The sequence below is a fragment of the Periplaneta americana genome, chromosome 13 (assembly GCF_040183065.1).
Source record: "Periplaneta americana isolate PAMFEO1 chromosome 13, P.americana_PAMFEO1_priV1, whole genome shotgun sequence".
Taxonomy (NCBI): Eukaryota; Metazoa; Arthropoda; class Insecta; order Blattodea; family Blattidae; genus Periplaneta; species Periplaneta americana.
In genome coordinates, this window is record NC_091129.1 from 136,626,465 (window position 1) to 136,638,211 (window position 11,747).

The window sequence follows — 11,747 nt, forward strand, 5'->3', positions numbered from 1 at the left end:
TAATAAATCAAACGCACTGTAATTCAGCAAATAATTGAGCGGCAAATAATGTCCTCATGTGCTTTCTGCAAACGCCAACGAAAGAGCCAAATGGCGGCCGATTATATTAAGTATTTATCCAGCCTTAGGAAATGCTTAACATTTTCATCAGCGAATCACAAGACGCACACGTTTAAATGTAGCCGACCTGCAACATGATTGGCTGCTGGAAATTAGCGCGACGAGACTATAGTTATTAAACATATGACAATTAGTACTTGATACTGTCTTTTATCTAGTAAATATAGTACTTTTAACTTTATATTATGTAATTTGATAAATATCTACATTGTTTTAATAATTAAATTTTTATTTTGTATATCTATGAAATGTATTGCAGTAGGATTGTAACATTTGACAATGTCTATAGTGAAGTTTTTCATTCAATGACAATACAGATTATTATTATTATTATTATTATTATTATTATTAGTAGTAGTAGTAGTAGTAGTAGTAGTAGTAGTAGTAGTAGTAATAACAACAATGTCTATGCATATTTCTGCCTCTGACAATAAAATCTATCTACCTATCTACCTAATCTAAATCTACCTATCTATCATTAAGCAGTTTTAAGTTTTCTGATCAGTGTCAGTAACATTTTTGAGCAGTCCACTTTATATACAACTGCCACAACAAAGCTTCAAAAGTAAATAAAAATTCTCATTCATACCTTCACCAGCAATAACAGCAAGCATAGACCTCAGTCGAGTCTTGCTATCATGGACTCGCTTTGCCTCCAATGCTGCCACGCTGTTCAGAACAGGACCTGAGCTCTTGTCCAGCACAGCAGCAAATTTAGGCAGAAACTCACTAGGCTTTGTAGTCACTGGAATCTCCTCCTCCTGCTGCTGCTGTGGATGTGGTGCTGAGGTGATGGCACTGGTGGTTGGGGTGGTGATGGATGTCACTGTAGGAGCTTCTTCAACTGCCTTCTTTAGAATGTGGATTGTCTCTACAATGCTTTCACGAGATTGCTTAGGTGGTTTTCCCATCACGGGAGTACTACTACGGGACCAATCTGAAATCAAATATCAAGATGAGAAAATCAGTACACTGTAATTTTTTATGGGCTATTTTTTACTTCTCTTCCCATCTCTTTTTTTTTCCTTTACTACTATAGAACCTATCTGAAACTAAAACATCAAGATGAGACAATCACTACACTGCACAATCTTATTTTATGAGCTATAATGCTCGATTCATTTTACTTCTATCACTCTTTTCTGTTTCTCTTTCATCCAAGGTTTCATGGCATGTGCATCTTTCTCTAATAAAATACACCACAATACAGCAGAAATAACTAAAATGCTCTCTCAATTAATATCACTCAATAAAAGAATTGTATTCCAATGGATACCATCCCATTGTGGAATCCTGGGAAATGAGAATGCGGATGCTTTAGCAAAGAAGAGCAGCACTGCTACTTATAGACCTGTTACTAAATCTACGTATTACTCTGTGAAAAGATTTATTAAATCTACATACTTAGACTTCAACAAACAAAATTGGATAACACAATCTCAAGGGAAAAAATGGAACTCCCTGCATCATAATCCATAGTTAATTCCCGATTTACCACGAAAATCGTCTGTAGCTGCATTTAGATTGGCAACAGGCCATGATTGTTTGGCCAAACACCTGCATAGAATTGGAATATATCAGTCCCCTAACTGCCCATTGTGCAACTCAAACCAAGAAATTGATTCGGAACACCTCAAAATCTGTACTTCAGTGGCTGGCCATGATAATATCTTTGAAAAATATTGGAGTGCAAGAGGTCAAATGACTTTACTGTCAAACGCCTGACATTAGAAAACAACAACAACTTTCGTAATTTTCATATTTTGAATAAAGTATATAAAACCAATGTCATACACAAAAACACATAACTCCAAATAAACATAAAGAAAACATACGACCAGAGTTGAAAAAAATAACGAAGTCTTTACACAAGCCTCACTTCAGTCATCTGAGTCAGGGGCGGTACATTCAATGTAAACAAAAACAGTTGCTATGTGCCTTTTGCATATATGTACGTCTAGAGTAGTTTCACATCGATTTTGAGTGAACCTTATTCTTTTGGGGCAACAGTGAACATATTTTGGTTCTTCCACAGGATCACCTGTTATTTTACTTGCTGATAGCCTGTACACTTCTGGAACGATTTTTTATATTACTTTCTCCCTCAGATGAAGGGACAGATATGGAATTGACATGCATCTGATCAGATGTGGCTTTGTAAGCATCATACTGATTTGTGTAAGAAATTTTCCTCATTACAGCAAGTCATTTGTATTTTTTCTTGTAAATAGTCTTGTATTTATTGCTTTGATGTTCACGAGAAAGAAGAAAATAGTACAGGAGCTGCAACTGTTATTCTCGAAACAGAATATTCTGATTTCAGTTGATCAATGCTCACACCTTATTTTGTGAGGTTATAAAAATTAATTATCTCAGGCTTACTTGCCTTATCGAGTTGGGGTCAATGAAATCATTATATGGTAGGTATCATCAGCACATTCCTTCCCTTTTTTGGAACAAAGATTGAAAAGACAGTCATTTGTTGGTTTTTCTCCAAAGACAAACACACTGTACTGCTTAAAGATTAATTTTTGGTCCCACAGATAATTCTGTTATGGTTACTGCACTGCTATTTATAAATCTATCCTTGACTGATACCAGCTCCCTCTTAATCTTTTGTATAGTGCCCACTAATTTCAGTCGATGGTTGACATGCATATAATTGGCCAAAGGTAAAGATGAGAATTATCCATACTCATATTTCTTCCTCTGTTGTGTCAATTGGTTTTTATTATTCTCATTAAGTTACTACATTCTTTGCATCATTAGGAATTTGGTATGAACTAACTGGCTTGTTTTCCTGCACACACAGTTAGCAGTTGGATTTGACGAATTTCAGAATGCTGTTCTAAAGTGACTGTACTGTTTAGAAATATCTAAATAACACAGGGTATGGTTCGAACAATGCAATATATTGGCATATATTTTTTTTAATGGTACATTTGAAAAGATCCTCTCGTATTTTATGGTTTGCTGCAATCTCATCCGGATATTGTTCAGGACATGCTGCAATAAACATGGGATTTTGTTGATTTCTTGATCTTCTGCCTGTATTCTGTTCTTCAGATTCTGAATACAGTGTGGTCTGGTTTCAAAAACTCTTTCTTTGAGGCATCACAAAAAAAATCAACAGTTGTAAAGTCTGGTCAGTTGACATCACCAAAGTGAGAAATTATGCATTCAAGGAAAAGATTTCTCAACAACTGTAGTGTGTCTCTGGCAGTATGGGACGTAGCCCAGTCTTGCTGAAGCCAAATGTCATTCCTATTTAAAGTAGGGACCAATGATGACCAATAATGAATCTATAATAAACAGCACACTGTATGGCCACATTTTCATGGTGTCTTGGTCCTTCATGCAGTGTCTAGACAATGTTTAATTGTTGTTGCTCTCATTTCATTTTACAGTTCTCCCAAACTCGTCAGAACCAATGTGTCATAAACTATTTCCAAGTAAGATTCCAACAAACCATAAGATACCAAGGGAATCACTTGAAATGTGTCAATTCCAAAAGATAACGACATACCAATAAACTGCATTGTTCAAGCCATATCCTGTGCTATTTTTATATTTCTAAACCTTGTAATCCTTTAAAGCAGCTGCTGAAATTCGTCAGAACCAACTGCCAGATCCTGTATTTCCATATTCATTGCATGGAATCTTCATAAGCACTGTTTATATCAGGTGTAAAAAAAAAAAGGTAAAGGTATTCCCGTAACATGCCATGAAGGCACTTGGGGGGCATGGAGGTAGAGCCCCATGCTTTCCATGACCTCGGCACTAGAATCAGGTGGTGTGGTCGGCACCACGCTCTGGCCACCTTTTACCCCCGGGAAAGACCCGGTACTCAATTTTACAGGAGGCTGAGTGAACCTCGGGGCCGTTCTGAAAGTTTGGCAACGAGAAAAAATCCTGACGCCATCTGGGATCGAACCCGGACCTTCCAGTCCGTAGCCAGCTGCTCTACCAACTGAGCTACCCGGCTGCCGTTTATATCAGGAGTGGAAATAACTAAGAAAAGAAGAGCTTATAAGAGTCAGTATTGAGCATACTCAGGTCTGTACCACAGTATCAATTCTCAATCTGTAAACAGCTGATTTATCACACAGGCATGTCCCTGCTTTTGACTAACAGGTTTAATGAGAATTCAAATACTTCTAGAAGGTACATTGTGTTAAATGGTTAATAAATTTAGGGCTCACCTGCTGATGAGGATTTCCTCTTGTTGGTCTTCAAGTTGTTCAACAAATTTCTACTGGAACTAAGTGAGCTCAGTATTTCATTATTACGTGTACGCTTGTTTTGTTGCTGTAATGGGCGGCAATTTAATTCAGTCTGGTTAGGAGACTCTTCCCTCATTCGCTTGCCCCTATCAATAAACACAGTTATCATTAAAACAATATTTTATAAATGCAAATATGTGTGACCTGTTGCGCGAAAAGGAACCTAAAGTCGTGAAAGGAAATTTTACAGGAGAACAAAATAACGAATTTGCGGTGTAAAGGTAAAGGTATTCCCATAACATGCCATGAAGGCAGTTGGGGGGCATGGAGGTAGAGCCCCATGCTTTCCATGACCTTGGCACTAGAATGAGGTGGTGTGGTCGACACCACGCTCTGACCGCCTTTTACTCCCAAGAAAGACCCAGTACTCAATTTTATAGGAGGCTGAGTGAACCTCGGGGCCATTCTGAAAGTTTGGCAACGAGAAAAAATCCTGTCACCACGTGGGATCGAACCCCGGACCTTCCAGTCCGTAGCCAGCTGCTCTACCAACTGAGCTACCTAGCTGCCCAATTTGCGGTGTAAAAACTGAATTTCTATGTTTTGACATCTTGTGCTACCTGTAGGCTTTTTTTACATACTAAACTAAGACGCAGTTTTACACAGTGCTTCCTATACTCTTTTCACTATAAGAAAAATCCTACTGTAAACACAAGCACATGGCTGTCATACCGGTGATTGGCTGACAGTCTAAACACTCACACGACGCAGGAAAATATAGTCCATATTTGGAAACTATCATCTTGTATTATTTGAAAATAAAAAATTGAATTCTAGTTGTTAAATACAATGAAACATATAACTTCACTCATATGTGAAACGATATGTAAAAGAAAAGCTACTTTTATATTTTGTTATGTACTATGAACGCGGATGAATACAAACAGTAATACCGAGGTAGTCTGTTCTTGTAACAAGCCGGCGTCACTTGAGCTCGTAGTTCACGTAAGTACGTGGTAATGAAGTATGGCTTCTGCATCCTCGGTGTGTGTGGTTATTAATCATAAGAGTACAAACCCTCTCAAAAGCAGAGAAAAACAAATAGTCTTAAATGAATAGGCCTATAATAAGTTATGCGAGTTTTAATTACAGTAATTATAAAGTATATGTTTCCTAAGCAAACCAATGCATAGTAGTGAGGTTAGGCCTACTTGACGAGTAACGGGAAATGTTTAACATGAAACAGAATGTACAACAGTAGGCGGGAACATGTACTGAGAATCTATGGCGCCAAACAGCGGCCAATGAAGTCTCACTTCAGTCATGTGCTATTGTTTATATTAGGATTTTTCTTACAGCGAAAAGATTATAAATACCTAAATCTTTTCTATAGTTGCTAAGAAAACAAGTGAAACTTTAATTGCACTTTTATCGAAAAGTCAGTAATGTAATATCAACATTCAGTACGTAATATATTAAAAACTATAACACCTAAAACCATGATTTTTTTAATACTCAGTATTTCATCCTCTTTTCGAAAAAAAAAAAATGAAAAATCCGACTTTAGGTCCCATTTCCTGCAACTAGTCACTATTCTTTAACATGTGATACTACGTCAGTCTATTTTGAGACATTTTTATGTGATTAGAATTCAAAACAGTGGTTACTGGTCATATTGATGAGCTTTTGACCTATCATAACACGGCTTCTGGATTTAGAGTGAGAGTGAAACAGCCTAGAAAGTCTTACTTCATGACATTGACCATGAACATATTGCACAAACAGAGATATAGGCTATGAAATTCATGAGACGCAGTAACATGAATTGTTCTCATTTTCCTAATTTCTTGCACCATTTCTTTATACTTCCTCTCCTAACATCAAAAAACGTACTTTTGAATGACAAAATAACGCGAATTCGTATAATAACCCGAAAACACATTATTCAAGTTTTAAACAAATCCCAGCAATAATTAATTGTTGCTTTATTCATGAATTCTTAAAAATAAAGCATCTTAAATAATATTTGCGTGATGCCAACTTATTATTACTAAATCAGAAGTTGATTTGTAAAGAGCAGTTTACAACTCACAAAGAATCGCTCCAAAATTTAACATGGAAATATGAACCGAAAAAACTAAAGTCATAGCATTTTTAAGAAAAGATCCAATTCCATGCGATATTATTATGAATAATACATTAATTCATTTTAATTTATGAACTGCTTTTCCCTTTTTTCCGCAAAAAACTGTTTCACAATTCTGTGAATAGTTCCGCTTACATAACCTAAATTAACAGAATAGCATAGCAACTGTTATTAGTTACTCAAACGGTTTATATCTGCTCCTCAACAAGAAATCATCCCTAAAGCTACAAAATTGCATGCTACTTTACACATCTCTATTACGATCTCTAGTGCTTTATGCCTGTCCTGTCTGGGGAGGAGCTGCAATAAGTGAAATTAAACACATCCAGTCATTTCAAAATAAAGTCCTACGAATTTCACTCAATTCTCCTTGGTTTGTCCGTAACAGCCAACTACACAGAGAAACTGGTATTGACACAATCAAACAGTTTATTCATTCACAAGCTAAGAAGTTTTATAACAACTTAGAAAATGTTCCAGGCGCCATTCACTACTCTCTCGGAAGGAAGTCCACATTTCCCACCAGAATCAAGAGCAGACTTCCAATGGACCTCATATTATAATCAAAATTTATCATCACACCAACCTATGTAAATAATTATTTATTAACAATTATTTTTGTTCATGGAGGAGCCCAATCTAGGCTGCCCTCAATTCAGTGCCATGTATTGTATTTATATTTTATTTAGAAATGATTTGTATACTGCTAAATGCGCTGATCGATCAATAAATTATTTAAAAAAAAAAAAAAAAACAGTTTATTTAAATGGGGGTTTAAACATGTCTACGTGAAGTTTTAACATTTCCAAAGATTAAACAAAAACTAGAGGTTGAACTTCCTTGGATAAAACCATTGTAGCTTACACCATGGATTAAACTATTATAAATTAAAACTTAGTTTAAATGCAGTTGTATAAAGTGGGACTGTGTGAAAGATGTGCGATTATATTCTTAAAATCTGGTCAGACATTAAATATTTGAATTGCAACACTTAAAATAATACATACACTGCCATTATGTCATCTTGCACCATCCGGTTCTCTGAAGATAGCTCGGAAGTGTTCTGTCCTTCAGCCTTACGCTGTCTCTTAATAATATCATCTTCTTCGCTGTCATCCAACTGCAAAATAAAACAGACACCTCACAATGTGTTCAACAATCATCAATGCAGCATGTCTCAAAGACGAACACAAGTCGCATGAAGCACCTCCATTTACCTGGGCATGGATACGTTTGCGTGAGATCTCTTTCAACACCTCCAACACAGACTTGGAAGACTGCTGCTCTTGTATGGAACTTCCACTAAGAATCTGCGACTTACTCAGTATCCTGATGACAGAAATATGACATTATTAAAATAATTTCAGTCTACAAATGCCACTTTCACCAATATGGATTAAAAATTATGATTTGTAAAAAGAAGGGACTGCAGCCGGATGGTCTATGGCGAGTCCTCGGCATCAACCCCTTTGATTTGATTATCTGGTTGGGTTTTTCCGAGGTTTTCCCCTACCAAAAGGCAAATGCCGGGTAATCTTTTGGCGAATCCTCGGACCTCACCTCATCTCACATCTCGCCAAAATATTGTAAATGTTTTTTAAATGTTGTTTTATTTAATGACGCTCGCAACTGCAGAGATTATAACAGCGTCGCCAGATGTGCCGGAATTTTGTCCCGCAGGAGTTCTTTTACATGCCAGTAAACCTACTGACATGAGCCTGTAGCATTTAAGCAAACTTAAATGCCATCGACCTGGCCCAGGATCGAACCCGCAACCTTGAGCATAGAAGGCCAGAGCTACAAAATTGTAAAAATTGTAGAAAATTACTAAATTGTAAAACTGTAAAAATTTGTAAAAATTTAATATTGTAAAATTTTGACTTGTTCCACATCTTAAAGCTTCATTGCTCATGTAAGATCTATGGAATGAATGAATGAATGAAGATAACAGTTCTCATATATGCCTGAAGTAATCGAAGAAGACTAAATCAAAAAAAAAAAAAAAAAAAACAAGTTGCTTGCAGGCAGCCAGTCAGCACCAACCAATATTAAGAATGTTCACGTATTATTAAATGGACTGAATACAAACAAAAAAAAAAGTTCAGACATGTCAGCATTCCAGTATGCCTAAGCTTAATAGAATGAAATTTCTTTTTCCTGATTTATGCTGATTCTAGGTACGCAGATAATTAAAACAAATAGCGATATTTTAATTGTAGCTGCATTTGAAACTCCCATTAATTAGAAAAAAAATCACTACCACTAAAATATAGTTGAAAACTGTTAAAGAGATGAGTGAAAACTGAGAAGAGACGGTAAATAATATAACATATAATTCTAAAATGAAAGTTGAGTTAGAAGAAGAGCATCTGACTTCAGGAAGGGAAAAGGTACGAAATATATAATTGGACTGCAGCAAACAATCGACAAAACATATTCAATCAATCTTCTTAATGTATCCAGCTGTTTTCTAACAATATAAGGTCCACTATAGTGTTTTCAGTTCTTGTTTTCATAAGAAATGAGAGATATTTTAATTGGTGTCCATTTTAGATGCATGTTGCTAGTAGCCAGAGTTGGGGTGTAGTCAATACATACTGGAGAGCTGTGTCTTTTGCAACTGGTACTGATGATTTTATTTTACTTTTGTGGTTTATGGATGGACAGTATAGAAGAATGTGTTCCAGATCTTCATCATGATTATTACACCACAGACAAGTAGGATTATCAGAAAGGTGAAATCGGTGTAGGTACAACTGTGTGACAATGTGACCAGTTCTGGACACACAAACACAAAAAAAATATACGCACGCACACACACACAAAAAAACCCTCCCCCCCAAACTGGGTTCTAATCTTAGAGGAACTACCACTGCCCCTATACAGAAGCGTGCCCTAATAATCTTAAAATTCGTTGACTAGGTTATATGAATAGCTCATAATTACAATTGTTCACTGTAGACCTACCTTGAATCAGATGACTCAGGTGGTGCAATCCTAACTGTGACAGGAGTATGACTCTTGCGGGAAGAAAGAACAGGTAACAGTGAGGCAGTACGGTCGAGCTGAACAAGAGGAAACTGTCCAGGTCCCGAATATTGTTTCTGATGCGTCAATGTTTTGGTGTTTTCGTTTGCATAGCGAGCAATGCGACTGCTGAATCCTGGGCTGTTCACATCGCCATATAACCTAAAACATAAACACCAGATAAAAAAAATGTATCGAAGAAACAAATCATCTAATCCTCACATACGAGTTCACGCTGAGTCGCGCAAACAGCAATTAAAATAATAGTTGGTGACAAGCGTAGAGTGACATTCCAACTAGAAAATATTTAATAATAAAATTTACCTAGACATTCAATGTCTCCCCACAGACACTTAATACAAACCCTAATATCCAACTACTAAAATGGTTCAACCCATTTCTGTTCTTCAATGGACTTATTTTAAAAAGGTTAACTAGGCTACATTACAAAACGTAATCATATTTAAGTTATACCAACCCTGAATTCAAATTGATGTTAAATCTTGTTGACGCTAGAAGAGGTCCTGCAACTGTTTGCACGGTTTTTACTCCAGACCCATGACTTCTTAGTTTCGGACTCACACTTTTGCCCCAGGGTGAACCTTTAGGGGAGAAACTTAAATCTTCCGAAACACGTGAGTACCTGTTCGTCTGGTTCTGTAACCGCTGACTTCTATTAACAGGTATAGAGTCATTCGATTTTGAGCTGACAGAATAAACATTAAAAGAACTTCTGTTACTGTATTTAAAACTATCTTCCTCCACACCAGAATAATGACTGCTTGTATAATTTCCCTGTGGGCTTTTCACCAAAGACGAAGCATTTTCTTCTGCACATACAGCCACGCCATTAGTACTGATACTTTGTGAAACTGATCTTAACTGATCACAAGTTTTCATGACCGAAATTAAAACCGAGGTTATCGTTACACGAAAAGAAACTAAAATCCTTCTTAACGGATTCCGACGCGCGAGATCAAGAAGATGAAATCTTGAAACGTTGAACTTAGTGTCGTAATATAGCAATAAGAAAAACACTACAACAACAGACCCTATAACGTACACAGGCAGATAACAAACTGCTAGCATTCCACACAAAATATAACACAGAATTGTAGTTTTATCTAAATGAAACATATTCAGGCAAGAACACCCATGTTTATACACCACCCAACACCAGCACTCTCCCAGAGAGTACAGAACACTGAATCACAGTTCGCAAAAAATGCAATCTTACAAAGGTATTCAAAACATTGTATACATCAATATCATTATCCTTGGCAAAGAAAATATAAATGTTCAAAAAAATATATGCAAAGGATTTGAGTAAATTCCTATGATTGCGTACTACTGCAAGATAATAGAATTAAGATAAATAAATACAATTTGCTCTAAGACCTAAGTGTATCTCAAAGACGCTCTATAGTGTGTGACTAACGAACCCAATACGGCACTCTATCACCGTCGAGCATTTAAATTCTCACCACTAGGGGCGCAAGAAACATAGACATACCTTTCTTTGCGTTCACCGCCAGGAGCGTAAAAAGCGTACACAATCATAAAACTTATACAGTATGTTTTTTAATGCTGGTATCGTTTTTGACATACTGGTAATTTAATACATTTTCTCACACCATTCCTATTTTTTCTCACTCAGAAGAAATATACTCCTAAATTAAGACAAATATTTTCGTTAAAAAGAAGAATATTTCCCTGGACAGACAACACAAATTTAAATCTAAACTTTTCAAAACACTATCAGGTGGCGCAACTCGGTCCTTTTTACCAAGATGCAACTTCTGAAATTACATCCAACGTTTTTACTCTTCCGGGGGAAGGGCTCGAAAGCTTGAATCGCACCCTGAGGATTGTGCTTACCAAAAGACTGCGCTCTTATGCAAACAATTTGCAGCCGAGCCCCCACCACACCGTAGCAAGAAGTGAGAAATATGTTCCTAACTTCCCAACGAAAAGCCATTATTTGTAAGGAAGAAAGATTGCACATATTGGCAAAACAGCGGATAGACTTTTGTAGGACATACAACAGAATTACTTTTTTCAATCACATAATAGGCCTATAAGTCTTCTTTTTATTTTTGTAGCCTTCAAGAGTTAAAATGTAGTTGATCCTAAATATGTTTGTTTATTTACATGCTATTTTTGCATAGGATTAATGGATAAAAAATTAATCGCAATTGAATATCAGTTTATCATTACTGAGAATAAACATG

General features: G+C 36.3%; 1 protein-coding gene across 4 annotated transcripts in view; it reads right to left on the reverse strand.

The window, feature by feature from the left end:
* Positions 1–10,725, reverse strand: part of LOC138712467 (uncharacterized) — an 84,640-nt gene extending 73,915 nt beyond the window's left edge. For 2 of the 4 annotated variants that reach the window (XM_069844314.1, XM_069844312.1), the window contains exons 1-6: positions 9,995–10,725; positions 9,457–9,678; positions 7,707–7,818; positions 7,497–7,609; positions 4,323–4,489; positions 710–1,057 (exon numbers count right to left, since the gene is read on the reverse strand). In XM_069844314.1, the coding sequence (XP_069700415.1) occupies positions 710–1,057; positions 4,323–4,489; positions 7,497–7,609; positions 7,707–7,818; positions 9,457–9,678; positions 9,995–10,653 (1,621 nt within the window). In that variant the 5' untranslated portion in view covers positions 10,654–10,725. The remainder of the gene's footprint in view (positions 1–709; positions 1,058–4,322; positions 4,490–7,496; positions 7,610–7,706; positions 7,819–9,456; positions 9,679–9,994) is intronic. The other 2 variants (XM_069844315.1, XM_069844313.1) reach the window with 1 other exon arrangement.
* Positions 10,726–11,747: the final 1,022 nt, after the last annotated feature.